At 37.3% G+C, this 26,785-nt stretch overlaps 1 protein-coding gene across 1 annotated transcript in view; it reads left to right on the forward strand.

Annotated features, from left to right (window-relative positions):
* The window catches only part of LOC124722667, a 625,281-nt gene that overhangs the window by 595,927 nt on the left and 2,569 nt on the right, over nucleotides 1-26,785 (forward strand). Inside the window, exon 11 of the mRNA XM_047247812.1 lies at nucleotides 3,683-3,892. Within this exon, the coding sequence (XP_047103768.1) occupies nucleotides 3,683-3,892 (210 nt within the window). The remainder of the gene's footprint in view (nucleotides 1-3,682; nucleotides 3,893-26,785) is intronic.

Raw genomic sequence — 26,785 nt, forward strand, 5'->3', positions numbered from 1 at the left:
ATGGGCACGTGCACCTTCCGCCGACCACTGGCGACAACATCGATGTACTGTGGAGACCTCACGCCCCACGTGTTGAGCAATTCGGCGGTACGTCCACCCGGCCTCCCGCATGCCCACTATACGCCCTCGCTCAAAGTCCGTCAACTGCACATACGGTTCACGACCACGCTGTCGCGGCATACTACCAGTGTTAAAGACTGCGATGGAGCTCCATATGCCACGGCAAACAGGCTGACACTGACGGCGGCGGTGCACAAATGCTGCGCAGCTAGCGCCATTCGACGGCCAACACCGCGGTTCCTGGTGTGTCCGCTGTGCCGTGCGTGTGATCATTGCCTGTACAGCCCTCTCGCAGTGTCCAGAGCAAGTATGGTGGGTCTGACACACCGGTGTCAATGTGTTCTTTTTTCCATTTCCAGAAGTGTATGTACCTTGGGTTATTCATTGTTTCGTATCAGTGTACACTCTGCTGCAGTGTGAAAATTTCATTCCTGAAACATGCCCCAGATTGTGGCTTAGCCACATCTCTGCAGTATTTTTCTTCCAGGAGTACTAATCCTCCAGGTTTGTGGGAGAAATTGTGTGAAGTTTGGAAGGTAGGATAAAAGGTACTGGTGGAAGAAAAGCTATGAGGACAGGTCACGAGTAATGCTTGGGTAGCTCAGTCAGTGGAAGATTCATTGTTATGCTGTTGGACACAGAAAATTCCTCAGCCAGAAGAAGCCTACCACTACCAAATATAGCTACACAAAAGTCTCACTGTGCTGAGGAAATGCAAATCTAAAAAAAGGCCACCACAGTACAGTACCTAGAATATATGCAGTAGTGCTTACTGTTAGTCCTTATTACATTAGTGTCATACAAAGGGCTAGAGATGGAGAACTGTGCTTATTTTGAAGGTTCTTAGTGGATTACCAGTAGATATGTGCATTTCGCATAGCCAATATTGCAAACATATTAATCAAGATCGTTGGGCATCTTTTTGCACTTCAAACTCTGCAACCACCACTCAAACATAACATTTACAGATTGGGCACCTGAAATGCCTGTCATAAATCACAAAATAAATATATACCCAAGGCCCCATACAAGCCAAATATGTTACAGAAAAAGAATATTCAATCAAAACTGAGTAGCAGACAGGAATGACTCTGCCTGAGAGGTCTTTAAATCTATAGAATACTATATTTTATGGTCTGTGCAAAAATGATTCACTGCCATTCATATACGACTGGCATCCAAACATGACAACCTGTTTATCATTTATGTTTGACTATTTTGAGTAGAGAATAAGGAAAGAATGATGATTTATGATCACTTCCTTCAATTTTGATGCAAAAGACAGTTACAGAAAACTGTGGCACTGTAGTTGCCAATGAAGTAATGAATTGTTACATAAATAATACCACACTAAAACAATGGAAATGTTTTTTTCTTTCACCCCAAATGTTCGTAAAAAGGGATAACACTGTTTAAAATTCCCTGGTTTATTCAGGATAGTAGAGCACACGGTAACTTCACACACTCAGCAATAGATGTTTCAGCCAGAATGTTAATAGGAATGTTTATGTGCCTTGTGAGTTTTGCTGCACTCAAATGATCACCAATAGTTGTACCAACCCAATAAGATTACAAGATCATATTCATAGGAACACTGTTTTCATATAATAGGATAGGTTCTCTTTCCTACTCACTTCTTTAATACCAGTATGCTACTAATGTAAATTTTAATTGCATTTATTGTGTATGTATTTGGGAGTAGTACAATATATTTGGGAGTAGTACAATACACCTCAAAATTATCAAGGCCTAAAATTTCTGTCAGATATTTCGAACATAGAATCTTTATAAATGTTAAATCAAAAGGAAGTAAGAAAGATTAGTGTTGATGTTCACTTAGTGATGAAATCTTTAGAGACCAAGCAAGTGCTCTAACTGTACAATGATGGGATAGAAAATTGACCATGATGTTGTCAGAGGAGCCATTCTGACATTTACTGTAAATGATTTGTGAAAGAAATGGAAAACCTATATCTGAGTAGTCAGATGGGCATTTGAATGAAGTGTCATTTCTTTATTGCTGTAACAATTGTTCCACTTTGCTCAGTAAAGTCGAACAAGGGCAGTAAAAAGAACTTTTATTACCAAACAGTGGTAAAAGACAAACATATGAATGAGAGGTGGCAAAATGGTAGCTTTTTGAGTTTTAATTTCCTTGATTTAACAAATAAGAAGAAAACAATGGAAACTCCAGGTTGGGATATCAACAATTCAAGAAAAGATACATTGCCACTTTCCAAAATATAACATGTTAAGTTGAAGACAGGCACAATTAAAAGACACTTACACATAAGCTTTTGGCTACAGCCTTTATCAGCTCATTTGAGAATTATGGTATGAGATGCCAGAGTTGGCAATCATGCATGCAAGAGGTGTTTTGCTTGTGTGAATAAATGGTTTACGTTTGTCTTTCTTTTTCTGATGAAGGCTACATCTAAAAGCTTATGAATAAGCGTCTTTTAATTTTCCCTGTCTGCAACTTAACGTGTTGTCTTTACAGTAAGTGGGAATCTATCTTTTCCTACACTGCAAATAAGAAGAAAAGATATTCTTAAGAAATCGACCAGGGAAGGTACCAAAAATTGCAAATGAATGAAACATAACAAGAATGGGAAAGACTGGAATTCTAGGAAGCTAAAAGTGTCAGTCAGGGCAATTAACAAGTTGTTGGTATGCAATGAGCACACTCTGACTTGCTACCACTATTTCTAGACCTACAGGTTCTCAAATGCTGATAGTTGCTGATAAAACTTTCTCAATGTGAGGTGTTCACATAAATTTCACAGCATTACAATCTTTGCTTAATAAGTCATTTGATTAAAAGTTATTTTATCTGTTTTCACTGGCAGACAACGGTGTTTTTACACGGCCTCTATAACATGTACGACTGTTTTGCAGGTCTTGGATAGAACCATAGCCCTAGTTCAACTTGTGTATTACAAGGGAAGATATTCAAATATTGCTCTCATGCTACTTTTTCTGATCAGTATTTCAGTAACAGCTAAAATTCATAAAACAACATAACTTATTGTGTAAAATTGTATGTGTACTAAAGATCCATGTATGCTTCATTTCATCTAAATATCTGATTATCTTTCTGTTGTTATTACAGTCAATCAATACGGATATAGCAAGAATGATAAACTGATTCTAATGCAGCAAACATAAATTTCACAGATTTTTCAAAATTTGCAGTAAGTTTCATATCAGTACACACTCCACTGCAAAGTGAAAATTTCATTCTGGTAACATTTCCAAGGTTGTGGCTAAGCCATGCCTCTCCAGTATCCTTTTTTCCAGAAGCATTAGTCCTCTAAGGTTTTCAGAGGAACTTCTTTGAAGTTAGGAAGGTAGGAGGTGAGGTACTGGTGGAAGTAAAGTTGTGAGGCTGGGTCATGAGTCATGCTTGGGTAGCTCAGTCAGTAGAACACTTGTCCATGAAAGGCAGAGGTCTTGAGTTTGGGTCTCATTTGCGCACAGTTTTAATCTACCAGGAAGTTTCATGTCAGTGTACACTCCATTGCAGAGTGAAAATTTCATTTTTTTGTCCTTTGATTTTCTTTTTAGCTATGAAAGATCTAATTTTTGTTTAAAACTAAATGCAGTTTGATCCTTTTTTTAGCCTATTCATGTCATGGACACTGGGAAGACAATGGAACAAACTTCCTGATAACTACACCTCTAAGTCGCACATCGCATGGAGCTCGCAGGCTTTGCTTCATGTACCGTGAGTTGGATGGAGTTGTTCACTTCTCATCTAGTGCTGATAGTTGCACACGTGCTGTTTCACCTGGAATTGGTGGTTCTTTAGCCTTCAATGTCACCAGCACAGGTAATCAACCATTTATGTGGTAACTCTGCTAATTGGTGATTTCAGCATCACAAAGACAGAATTCAGAAATGTACGTGTACACAATCACGCATACAAGATGAACAAGAAAATTGCTGCACCTGACATAGAAAGAGGATTGGTACATATGAAGTTTTGCTAGTACATATTCATCAATGATGTAAGTCTGTTGTTAATTTTGTGTGTGCCATATATTCTTGTGTATGATTTTTATTTAATAGTTGTATTACGTGCAGTTTCATTGAAATAATAACCTGGAATACCGCAGCATCACAGAATTCTTTGTTTCTAATAGTTATTATGAATATAAATGCATGTAAGGTTGAGGTTGATTGTGCCCAAAGATGTTTTCAACAGTTAATAAATAGATGCCTGATTTTTTAAAATTATTTATTCATACATTCATTTAGGAGTCGCTTAAAATGATATAGGATTTATCATTATAATACAACAAACATAAATATACATGGAATATACAGGGTGAGTCACCTAACATTACTGCTGGATATATTTCGTAAACCACATCAAATACTGACAAATCGATTCCACAGACTGAATGTGAGGAGAGGGGCTAGTGTAATTGTTTAATACAAACCATACAAAAATACACGGAAGTATGTTTTTTAACACAAACCTACATTTTTTTAAATGGAACCCCGTTAGTTTTGTTAGCACATCTGAACATACGAACAAATACATAATCAGTGCCGTTTGTTGCATTGTAAAATGTTATTTACATCCGGAGATATTGTAACCTAAAGTTGACGCTTGAGTACCACTCCTCCGCTGTTCGATCGTGTGTATCGGAGAGCACCGAATTACGTAGGGATCCAAAGGGAGTGGTGATGGACATTAGGTACAGAAGAGACTGGAACAGCACATTACGTCCACATGCTAACACCTTTTTATTGGTCTTTTTCACTGACGCACATGTACATTACCATGAGGGGTGAGGTACACGTACACACGTGGTTTCCGTTTTCAATTACGGAGTGGAATAGAGTGTGTCCCGACACGTCAGGCCAGTAGATGTTCAATGTGGTGGCCATCATTTGCTGTACACAATTTCAATCTCTGGCGTAATGAACGTCGTACATCTGGTGTAATGTTGCCGCAGGCTGCCACAATACGTTGTTTCATATCCTCTGGGGTTGTAGGCACATCACGGTACACATTCTCCTTTAACGTACCCCACAGAAAGGAGTCCAGAGGTGTAAGATCAGGAGAATGGGCTGGCCAATTTATGTGTCCTCCACATCCTATGAAACGCCCGTCAGACATTCTGTCAAGGGTCAGCCTAGTGTTAATTGCGGAATGTGCAGGTGCACCATCATGCTGATACCACATAAGTTGATGCGTTTCCAGTGGGACATTTTCGAGCAACGTTGGCAGATCATTCTGTAGAAACACAATGTATGTTGCAGCTGTTTGGGCCCTGCAATGAAGTGAGGACCAATGAGGTGGTCGCCAATGATTCCGCACCATACATTTACAGTCCACAGCTGCTGTCGCTCTACCTGTCTGAGCCAGCGAGGATTGTCCACGGACCAGTAATGCATGTTCCGTAGATTCACTGCCCAGTGGTTTGTGAAACCCACTTCATCGGTAAAGAGGTAGAACTGCAATGCATTCTCTGTTAATGCCCATTGACAGAATTGCACTCGATGATTAGTCATCACCATGTAATTGCTGATGTAGCGACACATGAAACGGGTGAAAGCGGTGACAATGCAGTATGTGCATGACACTACTTTGACTCAGTCCACCGGCTCTCACAATGTCCCGTGTACTCATGTGTGGGTTCATGGCAACAGCAGCTAACACACAAACTGCACCCGCTTGTCCCGTGACGGGCCTGTTGCGTGCTACGACCATACCTGTTGCATACAGTTGGCGGTAGATGTTTTGCAATGTGCAGCACATTAGATGCTCTCTGTCTGGGTACCGTACTGCATACACCGTGCAGGCTTCAGCTGCATTTCGTCGACACTTGCCATAGATGAGTATCATCTCTGCCTTTTCAGAGTTCGAGTACACCATGATCACAGTTCCTACAACACTACACTATCACAGACGTCTGATAACACATTGTACTACAGTTGGTCTGCGTGCGGAGACAAATGCAGAATAACAATAGCAGCAAGCGCTACATGCGGACACTGCGACAGCTAGACCAAACCACAACAGTGCACTACAGCCACACTCGTAAACATAGTCGTCATCGTAAACATGTACCTGCAGATGCTGCTCGCCGACCGTGGCCTGTGTTTGTTACAACATGCATTTGAACGTTGGAGGGTTCAAGCATCAACTTTAGGTTACAATATCTCCGGATGTAATTAACATTTTACAATGCAACAAATGGCATTAATTATGTATTTGTTTATATGTTCAGATGTGCTAACAAAACTAATGTGGTTCCATTTAAAAAAACGTAGGTTTGTGTTAAAAAACATACTTCCGTGCATTTTTGTATGGTTTGTATTAAACAATTACACTAGCCCCTCTCCTCATGTTCGGTCTGTGGAGTCGGTTCATCAGTATTTGATGTGGTTTACGAAATATATCCAGCGGTAACATTAGGTGACTCACCCTGTATAAGTATGCTTTAACAGCATAGGACAGGTGGTTGCTCATGGCATTGATGAAGGAACTATCCCAGCATTTGCCTAAAGCAACTTCGGAAAACCGGGGTGAACTACAACCACAGATAAAATAATGAGAAAAGTTGTAAGATAGTACTGGATAGTACATCATTAAGGATCCATTAAGTATTTGATAGAGCAGGCATTTCAGAAGGAAGACTGTAGTACATTTTGAAGAATTAACTATGAGAAAGCTTTATTGAATGCTGTTTCAAAGAAAATGCAGAAACTATTTATTCACAGTTGTTAGATCATTTTAAGCAGAATCCAATTGATTTTGTGCATAAGTTTGTTTGTGCATGCCAGAAATAAAATGGCCATCAAAACGTTGGCTGCAAGGTAGAGACCTGGCACTAAAAAGGATTAAGTCAGTTATGCATGCTGGAAATGTTGACTAATTATTTTTTGTTACTGAGGAGTTGTTAGCACTGATTACCTTGAAAAGGAAAACAGTAACTGACAAATACTTGTCTGCAGGATCAAGTGGGCGAAAAGAAACATCTTCACTAGAAAAATGTACCTACCCTCTAAAATGCTTTGGCAATCAGAAAGCTGAAATACTTGAAATAAAAATTGCTGGAACATGCACCCTATCCACCAGATTAACCAACCTCTGGCTTTAACCTTTTGATATATTTAAATTAATTTGTTCCCAGAAAACATTTTTTAGTAAAATGAAGATGGCAACAGTGACTTGTTGAAAAGAGTCCATAATTACAGTTCAGGAAAAGAATCTATTCCTTGGAAAAAAGTTGGTCCAAGTGCATTAACCTGAAAGAGATTATATGAAAAAGTGGACCTTTTACCTAGAACAGGTTTCTCTGGCAATACAAAAGCTTTTCACTTCATTGTTGTACATTCACTAACCATAAACAGTAACAGTGATATTTGTTAAAATTACAGTTGTCTAAATGAAAATTTAAAAAATTAAACTTCATCCAAACATAAAAAAAAGATCTACATATCAGATTGACAGGTGGCAATGAGTAAACAATAATGAACTAATTTGTGGAAGCCTCTATTTTGTCGTAAGTGTTGATGTATTTGAGATGATTTATCAATTTTCAAACAGGGTTTAATAATATAGTAAACCTGTTTGTGAAGCAGACTAGTAGGATAAATGAGAGGCAGAAATATGGTAATGAGGCTGGTTGCATCAAGAATCTCAATCAGAAAAGGTGCATTTGTCATGTATTCAAAGATCAAATGGTAGCAAGTATTCCATATGGAAAGAAGGTACTTACTGAAACACAGCAGTTGTTCATCAGTCTGATGTGAAGAAGAGAGGTGAGAATGAATAACAAAGTTTAATAACTAGGAAAGTGGCATACGAATGAGAACAAGAGCACTCTGAAAAAATTAAGTTTTTTGAGAACATTCATCAGTTCACATCTTCAGTGGCCATTGTGGTGCAGATATCATCAACAAATGAGGACTGTTTTAACTGATTGGCTCTTGGAAAGTATTATTGTTCTTGTTTTTATTATAATTTTCAGACCATTTATTACAATATCTTTAACTTGAGTTTAAGGGGTGATGAAAAAGTTCTCATTTGACGGCTCCACTAACCCCTTACCTTCATTTTGGTGCTTATATATCCACATCAGAATTGTGCTGGGTTGCATATACATGGCAGCAATGCCCTCAAATGGAAACTTTTTGTTTGCCCCATATATAATATAGAGGATTACTGGACATTATATGTTTGTGCAGTGCCAGCCACTGGTACAATACTCTTTTTGGAGATGGTACAGTACTGAGTAAATTGAATGACAATAATTCTGTTAGATATCAAAGAAATCAAATCCTATTAGTGGCATGGAACAAAGGACATTTATTTGCTTCATGTTAAGCTGTTGCCATTGCATGTGTATTTTCAAACTGTTCATTGAAGATAATGGTGGAGATGATCTTTGCCTTTTGTTATAATTAATAATTTATGAAATATTAAATAATAAATACCATTATCAGCAAATAATTTATAAACTTTTGGCAACTTACTAATTTGATCACTGATATGAGCCATTTTGTGTTTCATATTTTCTCTGCGAAAGGAAATTGTCTTTAAAACAAGTTTATTTTTTATTTATGAAAAACTCTTAGTAGCTTAGCTTCTGTACTTGATAAGAGTTTTCAAGATAGGGAAACATTCTTAAATCTAATAAAATGTATGGAGATATTAGAAATCACTCACAAACGACAAACTATGATAACTTCTTTGACCAGAATGTTGGAAGACTGTATTGCATCTGCCAAGTATGTTATCTGGTTATGGTACAAGCAAACTTAAACAACAGCAGATATGTTGAATGGAATATGCTGGTCACAGTTGTCAAGTCAAAGAGCTTCTGCAGATACATTATTTGACAAAAAAGTTGTTGCATTGATGATGACACTTCCATAAGGAACTAATTTTTAGGTCAAGGACGAGCATATCAGTACTGCATATTGATTACAGTTTAGAGGCAATTCATCCATATTTGCACATACTATGGACCCTGCACCATCACGGGCACCACAGCTAATATGGAGTGAATTGCCCATCGGTAGTTTTTAATTGAAAATAATAATATCATTTAAATTATGCAGCATTTCTAAATCACTGGGCATAATATTTTGTTAACATAAAATTGTGCATATTTTCAAATGTTTGAGGAATACATTCAGTGTAATTCTAGTTTATTAAACAAATTGAAGCAAAAGGACATGAATTTTATTTACATGTTGGTTCCATGCTCACACCAAACAACAAATAGTAAAACTGTCTGACAATGAGAATAATTTTAAAATCTGATAGCAGCAATTCACTTGAGTTAAGATTAGTGATAATCTAGCCTACTTAGTGATGTTCTTGTGAAACCTACTTATGCTCCTTTCACTACTTTTAGGTTGAGCCATGGTGTGCCTTTAATTAGTGTCTCAATAAATTTCTGTGAAATTTTCATGGTCTAATGTTTAACCCATTTGGATTTGTCAGTGTGATCTTCCTTTGTAGTTGAATGCTGAAATTTTTAGTTTCCAACTTCTGCCACTAAATACAGGGTGATTCAAAAAGAATACCACAACTTTAGGAATTTAAAACTCTGCAACGACAAAAGGCAGAGCTAAGCACTATCTGTCGGCGAATTAAGGGAGCTATAAAGTTTCATTTAGTTGTACATTTGTTCGCTTGAGGCGCTGTTGACTAGGCGTCAGCGTCAGTTGATGCTAAGATGGCGACCGTTCAACAGAAAGCTTTTTGTGTTATTGAGTACGGCAGAAGTGAATCGACGACAGTTGTTCAGCGTGCATTTCGAACGAAGTAGGGTGTTAAACCTCCTGATAGGTGGTGTATTAAACGTTGGTATCAACAGTTTACAGAGAATGGGTGTTTGTGCAAAGGGAAAAGTTCTGGATGGCCGAGAACGAGTGATGAAAATGTAGCACGCATCCAGCAAGCATTTGTTCACAGCCCAGGAAATTCGACTCGCAGAGCTAGCAGAGAGCTGCAAATTCCACAATCAACTGCATGGAGAGTCCTATGAAAAAGGTTAGTTATGAAACCTTATCGTCTGAAATTGGTTCAAGCACTGTCTGCAGCTGATAAGATTAAAAGAATCGATTTCTGTGATTTTATCCTTGCTCAAATGGAAACAGATGAATCTTTTGTTTCAAAGATTGTGTTTAGTGATGAAGCAACTTTCCACACTAACGGGAAAGTCAACCGTCACAATGTCTGTATATGGGGCACTGAGAATCCACGGGAAACAACTCAGTATGAACGTGACTCGCCTAAGGTGAACGTTTTCTGTGCCATTTCAGCCAATAAAGTTTTTGGTCCCTTTTTCTTCGAAGGTGCTACTGTAACTGGACTACAGTATCTGGAGATGTTAGAGAATTGGCTGTTCCCTCAGCTCGAACAAGAAGCACAACAATTCATATTTCAGCAGGATGGAGCGCCACCACATTGGCACTTATCTGTCCGTAACTACCTGAATGTCAACTACCCGAGGCGATGGATCGGCCGCCAGGCAGCCCGTGACAGAGCACTCCATCACTGGCCTCCAAGAAGCCCTGATCTTACCCCCTGCGATTTTTTCTTATGGGGGTATGTTAAGGATATGGTGTTTCGGCCACCTCTCCCAGCCACCATTGATGATTTGAAACGAGAAATAACAGCAGCTATCCAAACTGTTACACCTGATATGCTACAGAGAGTGTGGAACGAGTTGGAGTATCGGGTTGATATTGCTCGAGTGTCTGGAGGGGGCCATATTGAACATGTCTGAACTTGTTTTTGAGTGAAAAAAAACCTTTTTAAATACTCTTTGTAATGATGTATAACAGAAGGTTATATTATGTTTCTTTCATTAAATACACATTTTTAAAGTTGTGGTATTCTTTTTGAATCACCCTGTACAATGTAGATCCAGCTTTCCCAATCAGTATGTCTTGACATTTTGCTGTGTCCTGTGGTGTGCATCATGTAATTTTTTTCCTTACAGAAATCTAAACATTGTAGGTTTGTAGTATGACACATTCTTCTTCTTAACGGGAGCCCAAATGATTCATAATTAATTTTGAAACATCTGTGCAAGTCATCACTGCAACAGCAGTCAGCTAGTTGTTCTGCATGCTAGCAATTTGACCAATGGTAAAATCCTGGAATAGTGATTACATTACTCTTCCAATTTATTGAAATCAAGATTGACAATATCCTGGTCACTTGGACAGTTTTGTGGATGAAGTATATAGTGGCCCAAAATCTTTTAATTTTATAATATAGATATTTATTACTCATAAAATGCAAGCTGAACAAACTTTTAGGACTGGTGCTAATGCTAGTCCAACTACAAATAATGTGGGTGAAATAGTGGTTCTCTTCAATATTTACAAGAATGTGCTGTAAGCAATGAATAGAGTGCTGAGTTGTAGCAATAGGATTACAATGTTACCATTTAAAAAAAGTCCCATTACAGAATTCAAAACAAGATCTACTGTTTTTCATAAGTAGTTGTTAGATCATGTGAGCACTATATCAGGGAACTTAAATTCTAAGTGTACAATTTATTTACTTCAATTTTTTTCCAAACTTATATTGAGCATTAAAGAACTGCTTTCTTCAATTTGAATAGTCTGAATCATTGTTGTGGCTTTAAGCCCTGTCCCTCTTCCAGCATTTCCTCAGTTACCCAATTCCTTAGGTACTGGGGAACTTCTGATTGTTCATTCAGAAAAACTGGAGTCATACTAATGTAACTTCGAAAATTTGAGTATGATACCTTCAGTATAATTTCACTTAACACGGAGATCAATATAATTGAAGCCCATGTGCTTATGCATTGAGCTGTATTACTGAATCATTTAATGGTGCTTAATAAACTTAAAATATTAATGGAATATTGCATCAGTAGTTTGAGGAACATGAACATATTAAAAACTTAAATGCACAGTATTAATATTCCGCAGTAATATTTATTTTATATTTTGTTGTGAATTGGCTTTTGACTGGGTCAGATGATGGCCTAGAAAGCTGGAAGCTGGTTCACAATGAAATATAAAATAAATATTATTGTGTGACATTAATATTGTGTATTTCAATTTTTAACAAACTAAAAATGATTAGAAAGTAATTACTCATATGCAGTGTTGGAACCAAGACAATATTCTGAGCACCTATTGGAGTCATAAAATAAATCATTTCTTGCATTAGTAAAATGTTTTTGGCAAAGTCATGCAAGCTTTGTATATGTCACAAAGCCACATACTGGGAAAGCTCTGTGATACAGACATCACAGTAATTGTGGTAGATTATCATGGAGAAACAACATTGATAATCTCCCATTTGACAACCAGTATAGATAGGTCAGTATGGCAGGTTCTTATCCTTTGTCTGTGACATTTTGTGACATGTCACTTGTATTTAGAACAGTGTACCTGCTTGTGCATTAATACTAAACATAAATCAACTCACATTCAAAGTGCCTGATACTTAGATAATGTGCAGAAACTCATGATCTTACTCCTTAGGAGTGTTTGCAATAGGATTTCAATGAGATCACTAAAAAAAGTTCTGTTACAGAATTTTAAATGAGATCACCTGTTTTTCACAAGTAACTGTTAGCTCATTATTTTGTAGGGGTAAGATTATGATCTGACTGATGTAAATCTCTGTTTTTTTTCTCATTTTCAAAAACCACAGGTCTTACTGCTATTGTATAATGTATAAATCATTATACTAATTTTGTGTTACAATTCTGAAAAGAAACTCAGATTCAAAGAGGCACATGATCTTGACATGTTACAGCTCTTTCTCTGCATCTACAGCTCATGTTCCTTCATGTACTATATGTGCAACATTTATGTGATTATCCATTCTTTAGTGCTTGAATTGTTAAAAGATGGTAGTATCCTTTTTAAACCTGTTTGTGCTATCCATCTCACTCAGAAACACTGTTGAAGCAATGATCAGAACGCTATTATTGAACAGCCTTGCATAACTATGAAGACCTTCTCTTCTTTCTGCACTTTTCCCCCTTGAAAACAGAATACTTTGTCCTGTGCACATAGTACTTACTGCCATCTCAGTGATCCTGTGTACCTTGGCTTGTCATTCTTAACCAGATTATGCTCCATGATATGTCATGGTTTGGACATAACCTGCAGACAGAAATCAAGTGTTATTCACAGTTTCAGACCAAAGAGAGAGAAAAAAATTGTGTACCTGGGATACTTTCAACTAGTGGTATAAAAATCTAGTTTTTTTCTGTTCTGTATAAATATCTACTTAGTGTTTTCTTTCATACTGTTAATCTAATACGGCTAGCCATGAGTGACATAAAGTACTTCCTTCTGGTAGCATTAAAAGAGAGGAAAAAGATGAATAATTTAGGAAAGGAGAAGTATTTATATAGAAAATTCGAGAGCAGATGCACTTCTTCGTGGAAAATCTCATAGTACATCAGAACTCATCAGAACTTTAGTGTGGATCATCTCTTCCAACTATAATTACTGCTGGAGTTCCAATTGTACAAACTAGCATTTCCAATGTATGTAAAACTGAGAAAGACTATGGACACAGCAAAATTAACCAGAGACTGGCAAGTCAGATAAATGAAAATAAACTTGTGTGGGAGCTCAAAAGAGAAAGATACTACAGTTTTTACTGTTTTGTGTGAGAAGAATAACAACAGGATTGCATCCAATACAGGAAAATGCCCATAAAAATTATATGATAGTGTAAAACATTATCAGATTGCATATTATAAGTTTATGACTGTCAGAACATTAACTCTGAGTGGAGCCAATTTGCAAAGTCAAATAATCAAATACATTAAAATGTGCAAGTATTTTTCAGTTTTATTGCATTCAACACCACAGTTACCAAATTCTGATCAGTTCATGTCCATTGATATTATAACCAGAGTTTTTGAAGGAATGTGGTATTCATATAAGATGTTGTAGAGATCAAAGTTATGGCAGTGTAAATATAATGTAGTTCAGGCCATTAGCAAAGAAAACTCTCACTGTACTGAATACATATCTTGGTTAGCACAGTCTACATTCCATTTCCCACTAGATTCACAGCTAATTCTACAAGTCGAATTGACATCTTCTTAGACAGCAGTAGAATTCTAAACATAACTGTAAAATTTATATTGAATGGGCTCTCAGACCATGATGGTCAACTACTTTCAGTTGATAATGTTAGCCCTCTTTGTAAGAACGATTCCTGCAGTAAAACTTTCAGAGTAATTAACACACAGTCTATCAATAGCTTCTGTAATTCCCTACAAGAAATAGACTGGGACCAGATTGAGCTCTTTGACAATGTTAATGACAAGTACAATGCTTTTCTAAATGGAATTTATTTGCCTATTTAAAGTGGCCTTTCCTAAAAGGACTGCCAAATCCAAATGCAAGACCTATTCTAATAAAAACTGGCTAACTCTGGGCATTAAAACATCTTGCAGAAGGAAAAGGAATCTGTATGTCTTACTGAAATCCAGTTATAGTGTAGAAAAGGAAAAACATTACAAACTAAACTGCTCTAAAAAGTTCTAAGAAGGGCAAAGAGTATTTCTATAAAATCAGAAATTGGTGTCTCTAATAACAAAATTAAAACAATATGAGGCATAATAAAAAGGAAAACAGGTAAAATCCCTGCTGCAGAAAACACAATAGAAATTAAAAGAAATGATACCATTCGTGACAATGTTGAAATAATCACTGACATTTTTAGCAATCACTTTCTGGCATCAGCAGTACAAACTGGAAAAACATGTTCTGTTAATAAAGCCATGTTATCCCTTCAAAAAGCTATTAATAAAAAAGTAGGCAGTTAAAATGTCTCCTGTCACAGTACATGAAATTGAGAATATAATTAGAGAGATGAAGAGCAAGAATTCTGTTGGCATAGATGGTATCTCTTCAAGATTACTGAAGGAGTGCTATAAGCCAATAAGCAAAATACTGTGCCACATATTCAATGAATCCATTCAGCATGGGATTGTTCCTGAGAGATTAAAGTATGCTATTCTCAAACCTCTCTTTAAGAAAGGCGATAAAGCTGACGTTACCAACTATCGGCCTATCTCCCTTTTAACAACCTTTTCTAAAATTCTTGAGAAATTGGTTCAGAAAAGACTTATTGAACACCTCACGCATTATAAGGTATTAAACAGTAGCCAGTTCGGATTTCAACAGGGTGTGACAACAGAACAAGCTATTTTTTTCCTTCACCCATCAAATCTTAGAGTCTTTTAATAATAAATTATCTCCTGTTGGTATCTTCTGTGACCTTTCTAAGGCCTTTGATAGTGTTAATCATGAAATCCTTTATTTATTTATTTAGCATCCAATAGATCACGCATGTGATTTAGGATTTGTCATTTGATTACACATAACAGATAACAACACATACACATAATAAATGGACAAACATATACAAACAGCAAAACAACTTACATACACATAGTACATAAGTAGTGTACAAGAACGTATTACACAAAAACAAATGTACGTGCTCATGATAAACAATCATAGATCATGAACTATGCCTTATACACAAAACGTATTACGGATATTTAACAGATTTTTCATAAATACCATAATTACGGAGTTGAAAACATAATTAAATTAGTTTAAATTTTTAAAAAAATAAGTACAGGTTCCAATCCACAGTCTGAGACATGTATTCATTTACACTGTAGTAGCATTTTTCCATCAAGTATTTTTTTACTTCACCCTTGAAATTATTTTTGCCTTTCAATTCTTTAATATGAGATGGAAGTGCATTTAAAAGCTTTACTCCTAAGTGGCTAACATGTTTCTGACTTCTAGTTTTTGCTACATATGGAATGTGGAAGTCTTTACAATGCCTTGTATTGTAATCATGGTAGCTTGAGTTGGTTTGGAGATAGCAGTTATTTTTACTGATCATTTCCAGGCATTTAAAAATATATATTGATGGTATTGTGAGTATCTTTAGTTGTCTGAATAAGGGTCTACAGTGAGTTTGTGGTGGGCTGTGTGGCATGATACAAATAACTCTTTTTTACATAATAAAAAAGATCATTTAGTCTTGACCTGGTTTTTCCCCAAAAACTTATGCCATAGCTTGTAACTGATTGGAAATAACTAAAGCACACTGCTCTAATACATTCCTTGCTACATACCTTGGATATTATTCTTACGGCAAAACATGCTGAACTATGTTTCTGAGTAAGATATACATTGTGTTCATTCCAGTTTAAATCTTGGTCAATTCGCATTCCCAGAAACTTTGTGGTGCACATTTTTTCTATTTGTTTGCTATCCAGCATAAGGCACATATTTTCCCCTTGACACTTGCTTCCATACTATATAAAGTTTGTTTTCTTTATATTTAATGTCAGCTAATTTGAATAAAGCCATGACTGCATGTATGAGAGCATTTTTTCTGCTGTAGTACACAATGATTCTTTTATACCACTAATTATGATACTCGTGTCACCTGCAAATAGTAGAATTTTGGCTGAACTGTCTGGAGCCTGTATATCATTGATATAAATTAGAAATAACAATGGGCCCAGAATGCTGCCCTGTGGAACACCTATTTCAATTTGTTTTGGTTCAGATATGAGTTTAAAATTGTGAAGATTGTTGGATGACCTCAGCTCAACAACTTGTGACCTGTTTTGCAGATAAGATTCAAACCATTTTTTAACAGTACCCCTGATACCTATTGCTTCAAGTTTCCCTAATAATATTACATGGTTCATAGTATCGAAGGCTTTGGATAAATCTAGATTAATTCCAACAACCTGTTTATTTGACTCCAAATTTCTTACTATTTCTGTTGTGTAGTCCAATATGGCTGTTTCTGTACTGTGCCCTGCTCGAAAACCATGTTGACTGTTATTTATTAGTTTATGTTTTTCTAGATATTTTGTAACCCTGATTTTCATTAGTTCCTCAAGTATTTTGGAGAAGGCTTGGCGGAGAGATATAGGTCGGTAATTTTCTATTTTGTGTCTGTCACCATTTTTGTATAGAGGTAGCACTTTAGAGAGTTTATCCTTTCACTAAGGGACAAGTTTTGCTATGTGTACTATAGGTTTGACAACACATGGAGCAAGTTTCTTAATTATTGATACTGGTACATCATCCAACCCTCTTAGCAAAGGCTGAATATTATGGTATAAGTGGCTCAGTTGGCTCATGGATTAAATCCTACATAGCTGGAAGAAAGCAGAAGGTCATGTTGAACAACTCTGAGGGGTACTCTGTGTCTTCTAGCTGGGGCTCTATTGGCTGTGGTGTTCCTCAGGGCTCTGTACTTGGCCCCCTTCTTTTCCTCATCTTTATCAATGACCTTCCCTTGCATACTAGCTTTAAAACTCACTTTACTCCTTTTGCTCATTACACTTCTATCTTCATCAACAAAACTCCCAAACTCAATCTTGAGGAATCAGCGAATATTGTCTTTAGTGAAGTATGTAATTGGTTTGTAAATAATGGGTTATCACTAAATGTTAATAAGACCCAGCTTGTGCATTTCCAAGTAACGAAAAAAGTTGAGGATCAATTAAGTATTACATTGAATGGTAGTGAGTTACTACAAGTTGAGTCAACCAAGTTTCTGGGTGTACACATTGACAACAGTCTAAAATGGTCTGAACATATTTCGTACCTGCACAAAAAGCTCAGCTCAGCAACATTCGTTGTTCATATTATTTCCACTGTATGTGACTAAGACACCACAAAAACTGCTTATTTTAGTTATTTCCATGCATTATTGCTGTATGGCATAGTTTTCTGGGGTAATCCGCCACTATCCAAAAAAATATTCATTACCCAAAAGAAAGTTATTAGGATAATGAGCGGAGTCCAGCCTAGACATCTACTCCCTGTTATGTTTCATTGGTAAAAATGGACAATCGTACAAAACCAATGATTCATACCATACCCACAATACCAGGAGGAAGATAGACCTCCATTACAAATCAAAAAACCTTACTATTGTACAAAAAGGAGGCTGTTACATGAGCTGCAAGGTGTTCAATGCTCTCCCACCATCACTGAAATTTCTTATCCACGAGCTTCCCAAATTTAAACAACAGCTCACACAGTATTTATTAGATAATTCCTTCTGTTTGGTAGAAGAATATTTCAGTAGAGTTAACTGTAATTGATTTTTTCGTTTACTAATTTGATGTGCTATTGTGCATTACGATACTCACAATCACTGTTAACATTACTGTCTTTCATTTAGCTATTAAGATCTACCATATTTTTAATGTAATTTTTTCTGTACCTATTAATGTGTATTTTGTTTTATACCAGATATCCTCTTGCAAGAGGTACTTTTATGTATTCCTTTTGTATTATTTGTAATAAGTCTGACACGTCCTACATCCAGGTGAACCCCTCGCAGTATTGGATTTATGGGATATAAATAAATAAAATAAATAAACATCTACACTAATACTCTGCAAACCACTGTGAATTGCATGGTAGAGGGAACATCCCACTGTACCAGTCATTAGGGCTTTTTCCAATTCCATTCACATATGGACCATGGGAACAATGGTTGTTTAAATGCCTCTGTGCATGCTGTAATTGTTCTAATCTTGTCCTCATGATCCATATGGGAGCAGGATTTAGGATATTTAGGGAGTTGCAGTACATTCCTAGAAGCATCATTTAAAGCCAGTTCTTGAAACCTTGTAAGTAGGCTTTCTCAGGATAGTTTATGTCTATGTTCAAGAGTCTGGCAGTTCAGGTTCTTCAGCATCTCTGTGACACTCTCCCAGGGTCCAAACAAACCTGTGACCAATTGTGCTGCCCTTCTATGTATACATTCAGTGTCATCTGTTAGTCCTACCTGGTACATCTCCATGCACTTGAAAAATATTCTAGGATGAGTGGCATGAATGATTTGTAAGCTATCTCCTTTGTGGACTGACGGCACTTCCCCAGTGTTCTACTAATTAACTAAAGCCTACCACCTGCTTTACCCATGATTAAGCTTGTGTGAGCATTCCATTCCTGTATAAACTGCCACTACACTCAGGTATTTGTATAGTTGACAGACTCCAACTGTGTCTCACTGATATTATAGTCATTGAACCTTTGATATTGCTAAGAAAATGTACAGCTGATAGTTATTTAGAAGACGTGTGTGTTATTTTTTTTATGATTATTAAAGTCTCTATATGCTAATGGAAAAAAGATCGCAACACCAAAAAATAAAGTAGAGTAATGAAATTTTTGGAATAAATTTGTCTAGGAACCTATTTAAGTGATTGATATTGCAGGATAACAGGATAATGTAAGTGCAAGATAATCTGTTGGAAATGATGATACATTAATAACCAGTGTAATTGCTAGAATGTTGAGTACAATCATGCAAACATGCATGCAGTATGTTGTATAGGTGCTGGATGTCAGCTTGGGGCATGGAGTGACATGCCTGTTGCACTTAGTTAGTCATTACAGGGATGGTTTACGCTGGTTTTGGATGACACTAATGTTGTCATCTGATGATGTCCCATGTGTGCTCAATTGGAAACAGATCTGGTGATGGTGTAGGCTAAGGCAACATGTCAACACTCTGTAGAGGAAGTTGGGTTACAACAGTGATATGTGAGTGAGCATTTCCTGTTGGAAAACACCTCCTGAAATGCTGTTCATGAAAGACAGCACAACAGGTTGAATCACCAGATCGATGTACAGATTTGTAGTGTGCACGGGAAACCCACTGGAGTGCTCCTGCTCTCATGTGAAACTGCACCTCACATCGTAACTGCAGGTGTTTGTCCAGTGCATCTAGCATGCAGGCAGGTAACTTGTAGGCCCTCAATTGCCTCCTTCCAACTGACACACACTAATCATTTGCACCAAGGCAGAAACAGCTTCCATCAGAAAACATTACAGACCACCATCCTGCCCTCCAATGTACTCTCACTTGACACCACTGAAATTGCAAATGGCAGTGGTTTGGCATTAATGGAAGGCAGGCTATATTGCATATGGCTTGGCGCTATCCATGAAGTAACAAAACTGTAACAGTAAGCGTAGGCTTCCGCGGCCGTTGTCTTCTTCAATAAAATTCTTCAGGGTATCAGACCGCATCGTCATAATTTAAAATGCGCCAACGTTTCGGCCAGCGTTGCAGCTAGCCTTCATCAGGGCCTTACGTTAACTGCTAAATGAACACACTTGATTCCTTAAATAGCTGCACGAGAAAACCGTGTCGTTACTTGATTGGCTGTAAAGGGAGGAGGAGGAGGGGTGAAAGGTATGCTTTATTGGTGTTTCCTTTATTATCTGTCATTGGCTGAAATAGCTGTTTTCTATTGGTCTTTATATTAATCCACCCCATTGGAGGAGACGGACGAATAGCGAACAGGTGATGGCTGTGACGTCATGCAGACACGCGGAGAGCCGCAGTGGTCGCGAGCGCACAGAGCAATGGGACACCGCAGCCGGCTTCTGGACAGCATGGAAACAGTGTGACGTCACAGCCATCACCTGTTCGCTATTCGTCCGTCTCCTCCAATGGGGTGGATTAATATAAAGACCAATAGAAAACAGCTATTTCAGCCAATGACAGATAATAAAGGAAACACCAATAAAGCATACCTTTCACCCCTCCTCCTCCTCCCTTTACAGCCAATCAAGTAACGACACGGTTTTCTCGTGCAGCTATTTAAGGAATCAAGTGTGTTCATTTAGCAGTTAACGTAAGGCCCTGATGAAGGCTAGCTGCAACGCTGGCCGAAACGTTGGCGCATTTTAAATTATGACGATGCGGTCTGATACCCTGAAGAATTTTATTGAAGAAAACTGTAACAGTTTGTTGTGTGACTGTGGTGTCACCTTCTGTTCAGATTGCTGCTGCAGTGCAGTATAATGTACCATAACCATTGATCAGACACAATATTCTTTCCTCTTGGTAGTGCCATGTAACCATCTGGAGCCCAATCTTCTTGTGACCATACATTCTACTGACCACTGCTGTCAGCAGTCATGTACAGCAGCTACATTCCTGCCAACTCTTTCTGCAATACCACAGGAGTAACATCCAGCTTCTCGTAGCCCTGTTACATGAACTCAGTCAAAATCAGTGAGCTGTTGATAATGGCGACTTTGTCACCTTAAGGGCATTCTTGACTAACGTCAGCTCGTCACATCTAATCTCAAAGGTAACTAACCCTACTGATCATTACAGTGTGTACTTAAAACAAACCTGATTTGCATCCTTATAGTAGTGCTACTAGCACCATTCTTATGCGACTGGTGTGAAATCTGAGTAGACATTGTCTTTCAGATGTAGCAACACATGAACTGACTTTTGCTTACGTCGCACAACTCCTTCTTGGTCCTGCAATTATTTTCCCATCAGTGTACATTCTTCCCAGCTTCTACCCATTAATGAGAATTTCAAGAAAACACAAGGTCAAATTGTGACTATCACTTTCTTCTTCCTGGAAGATTATCTGACACTAGAATGAATGTTCTTCAGATGTCAGTGACTGACATACTGGCATAAAGAATGTTTTGCAGCAGCTTAAGGGCTATTGAACACCAGAAAAATGTTGGAAACAGGAACTGTGGCTTTATTGTGGAGTAAGATACAGCTGCTGTTTCAGGCCACCTGTGTTTCATTTCAGTTTTTTAAATTTTCAGATATGTTATTCAAACATTTACATGCATACATCATAGCTCCAATACAAGTGTTTGCTAGTTTTAAGCACAAAGGTAAAAACATCTCTGGCTATCAATGACTCACTATCGTTTGGCTTGATCACCAATTGTTTGAATCATGATGATGTTATAAATCTTTAGCCAACTTCAAAATTCTGAATTGAAATTCTCCTTGTAATCAAAGATGAATTATCAAGAAAAAAGAAGCATACCCTAAACTAAAGGCTACATTTGAATTTCATTTAGGTACACACCCACCATACAAGGAATTAAGAATGAAGTAAAGGTCAGTGTGGGACAAATAACATTGAACTTTCTGTTGAACATGAGTTGCTAGAGAATATGGACATCTCAAAAATAATCGATGAGTTTTAGGTTGGTAGGTCTCATAAATGAATTGTCTGAATCTATTCCTGTTTGTAATCTTGCAGATAGTTATTTAATAAAAGCTTATATAACAAACCTTATAGATTTCTTGTATCAATCTTAATTATTGTCTCAGTAAGAGGAGTGTGATTTTGTTAGCACCACCACACCCACAGCATGAAGTTCAGCTACAATTGTCTGTCTCCAATAGGAGAACATGTCCTGCTCTACTGACAGTGCAACAGATGGATGTGCTTAGAGTGACAAGCTTCACAATCACTTGGAGGACAAAAATATGTTCTGTATTAGTATTTAACATTCTGTGTTAATGCAATCTAGTAAATTGAAAATGTTGTAGACAATAAATGATAAAAATGGTATGCAAAATCATAAATTTTGCAGCAACTTTCAGTGTGCAGGAATTAAGTCCTTGGCTTCAAGGAGTGGTGTATTTGAGAGTATCTGCCTACAATACATGACAGCACAGTCAGTAGTCAACATGGCAGCTTTTTCCTTAGTAGTTTAGCATGGTCAAGCCCATCATGTCTCATCAGTTAGTATTCTGCCAAGTGGCTAGCGTTTGTTTTATGATACAGTAGTTAAACAGTGATTGGAGATGATGCCACCCAATATTCTGGGAGTGTATCTCCAAATACTTTGCCCTAGAGTAAACATATGCAGTGTCATTTAAAAACTGCAGGAAACCTGTTTCATATTCATGTAAAGATAAAAATGTATTCTAAGTTAGGAAACTTTTCATTACATTGCCTTTGAGCTGCGAGTTGACATTTTGGCACTAAGGGCTGACAGGAATGGTCAGTGTACATACAAGTATTTTCTGAAAACTGAACACTATTGTGCAACGTGGTTAACAAAATGAGACCTACTTCACTGACAAGTGATTTCATTTTCAGGGATAGTGCATTAAGTTTCGTTTGTATTGTTTCTCTAAGAAATTGTTTACAACCTGCCACCTGAATTGCAATCACAATTTTTCACCATATGGATTACTATAAGAATGACATTTAGCTTTGTTCAACACATGGTTTTAAAATCTGGAACATTAATTCTAGAAAGAGTGTGCAGTGTGGCTGCAGAATGTATGAGAGTAACAGGTAATTGCTTACAAGAGTGCATAGGCGCTTGACTTAAACTTCAAAGATCCAGAATCTGACATAAGAATCCCCTCCCCTCCCCCCTCACGGATGGGTCAGTGTCAATTCCTTATTCATGGTTCTCTTTTTTTCTTCCAGTACTATTTCACCTGTTCACTTACTTTTTTCTTCCTGTCATCTGAACACTTCATACCAGTTTTTTTTTTTTCACCCTTATGCTTTGGAATCTTTCTATATCCAATACTTTTTCCCTAAATACTTCTGTGTCAGCCATTTCTTCAGCCTTCATATTATTTTTTTCCTAGATCCTTTTCACTTCATAGGTCCTATTTCTTGTTGACGTCTTATTCTACAAATATTTGAAGATCTTTTTGGTTAATCTGCTGGCAAGGATGTGAAATAAATATCCGAAACTACAAGTCTTCTCTTTCTTATTTTTGATGGTCTCTGTGTTTTGATAAATTTTGTCATTACTACCTAATTTACAACCTTCTATAGTGTTTCATGGGACAAATATTTGCCTAATGATTCACATTTCTAGTATTTTGAATTTGTCTAAATTATAGTTTAATGCTAGACATTCAGTTTTGAAATAATTTTGTTTTTCAAAACAAGGTGATGAAATCTGCAAATAGAGATGTGAATGTTTTTCAGCATATTTCATTTGCATATTAATTTTCCAATGTAGACATGTTTTATTTTTTTTATTTTTCCTGTTTTTGTAATATGTAAGTGAGTTTATGCAACACATCAGTGCCTAGTTGTATGCAAGTAACTTCCTGCAAATCCACTGAGAGTGACTAAAGAAATTATCTGCAGTCAGATAGATTTATCTCTATGATCTGACCATCTTGATACATTACTGTATAGCCAGATCAGGATCTCCTCAATATTTTGACATGAAGTATCATGCAATTACAGTGCCTGGAATTATTGGCAGCAATGACATGCCAATCTCTTTCATTCAGTCATCATTTTCAAGTAATTGGATCTTGGCAGAGAATATTAAGCAATGCACAATGAGTTGAGCTATATGTTGCCAGGAAGATGCAGCTGTCAGACATTAATTCCTTCATAGATTGACATAATGTCAGCCTCACACTCAGAGCCCATGATCTAGTTCTATAAATTGTATTAATGATTAACTATCACTAAATGTCTTTATTCCATTTGTGCTTCCATGAGTTGAAATTGAACATAGCAGAATTAATAGAAGAGCTACTACTTGAGTAATAAAATATTTCTTATTCAGTTGCATTATGTGGTTGCTGATTATCTACTGCTTATTGTCACACTGAGTGAGTGTAACAGAGACCAGTAGCCTTGGTTACAGTAATCAGGTCCAAAATGATGTAGGCTACAACAGTTGTGCAGAGATGAAGAGTCTTACACAGGATAGACTAGTGTGGAGAGCTGCATCAAATCAGGCTTCTGCTGGTCACTAAAATTACAATACCATGAACACCATGGAACAAAGATCAAATTGGCATGTAATGTACTACGTGTTTATAAGTGCAAATGATAAGCATTTCAGTGTAACTGGGCAGCATAGGTAGAAGTAAGACCATCTATGTTCGTTATATAAGAATTATGTAGCAGGTTTCCATTGAGAAATCAGATTTGAATGCTGGTTGTCAGAAGATTGTGTTATGCATTCTTTAAGGAGAAATGTCTACCATTACATGCCATAATTGACAAAGGCATGGGTGTGGCCTATTGAGACTGATTTATTGTTCTGTGATATTGCTGCTTGTGTTGGATGGGATCACAGGAGTGTCACACGAATATGGAATTGATGGGTTCTGAAGGACTGTACTGAATATCTTGCAGGATCTCAATGGCCCAATGTAAATAGTGCCTGAGAGTGTAGAGACATTATTTGCTTCACTGTGCAGGATCATACAGCTGTATCATGCAGTTTGAGTCAGGAAATGGGCTTGTTTGTAGCAGGATGAGTATTCAAATAGGCAGTGCAATGATGTCTGGAGAATGACAGACTGTGGGTATGGTAACCATTGTTGCAGTTTCCATTGACACAACAGCAAAAAAGGTCACGATAGCAGTGATGCTCCTGATGACAACACTGGACGCAGGACTAGCACCGTGTTGTTATTTGTAGATAAGTCTTAGTTCTGAGTACAGTACAATGAATGTATCCATATGACTGCATTCATCATGCTCATACTGGCCATGTATGAGGTGACAATGGATACACAGTACAATCATCTGTGGTTTGTATAGTTGATAATGTGTACAACATGCCATAATATTTATGGTATTTTAGGGTCTGTGGCTGTGTCTTATATCAAAGGTTCTATGTCTGTCTTTTGACATGATAACTCAAGACCGTACATTTCCCATGCCATCCTGATCTACTTTGATACTGAGGGTGTCAGACTGTTGCCCTGACCAGCACATTCTCCACATCTCTCTTCCACTGAAAACATTTGGTCATGGGTTGCCAAGAGACTGCCACAACCATTACTCATGAGCCACTATCATTTGATGAACACTGGCAGAGAAAGATGTACCCATATCTGTCATCCAAATTTGGTTTGATGCAATGCTTATCTGTATGAAAGCAATTGTCTCTGCCAGTGATTACAGCTCTGTGTACCATATTTTGCACCCTGTACACCCCAAAAATGACATGATCTTCCTACTGTACCATATATTTGCAATAAATTAAAATTTGCTATTTGTTACGATTCCTAGCATAACAATTGTAATGATCAACATTGCATAGTCCTTCATTTTGATGTACAACAGTCATACTACAGGTTATTGGGACATTTCATTGAGTGCTCATCTACTCTCTGAACTTCTGCGAATGAGGATGATGGGTCATACACATCCTTCTGGTCAATGACTGATTACTCTGTTGGTGTTATCCATGCAAATCTTCCTGATCCTATCTGTTGATGGCATACGTCTTCTCTCATTCACAGGTTCCAGTACAGTGCAGTGATTACTTCTGAATGACCTACATGTTGTGAAATATGTCAAAAGGAGCCACAACTTTATGTGCTTCCCTCTGAATGCACACAGGTGTATTACATGTCAATCTTCCTCAGTGGCAAAGCCGCTGCTGCAGCAGATGCAAGGACAATAGTGTCAGATCCATGCCACAGAATGCTCTTGTGTAACTGACAAGCTTGGTAAAGTGCGAGTGAATGGTAGACAACCAAGTCAGAATCATTGGAATGTCTTCTGATGTGGAAGCTGTGTGCCAAGTCTGATGCAATTCCATTGACTTTTTCTATGTGCTATTGTTATCATGTATAAAGAAATATGTTCTTTTCCGTACCAGTACACACTCATTATTTCAGTGGCCCATCCATGATTGGTGCAAAAAATGTTTGTGGAACAGTGCTGCTAGAGTGACATCCGCCTTTTTCATGCAATATAAAATGATTTTTTTCAAATATTATTCAGAGGTAAACACCAATATGACATTTGTTGTCAAGAAATATTTGGTTGAATGGAATGTGTACCGCTATGTCTTGTACAGGCATTACTCATAGCTATTTTAGAAGCATTCTATCGTTGACAGATACATAAAAATGAATGAAAAATAG

Source organism: Schistocerca piceifrons, chromosome X (genome assembly GCF_021461385.2).
Source record: "Schistocerca piceifrons isolate TAMUIC-IGC-003096 chromosome X, iqSchPice1.1, whole genome shotgun sequence".
NCBI classification, from domain to species: domain Eukaryota; kingdom Metazoa; phylum Arthropoda; class Insecta; order Orthoptera; family Acrididae; genus Schistocerca; species Schistocerca piceifrons.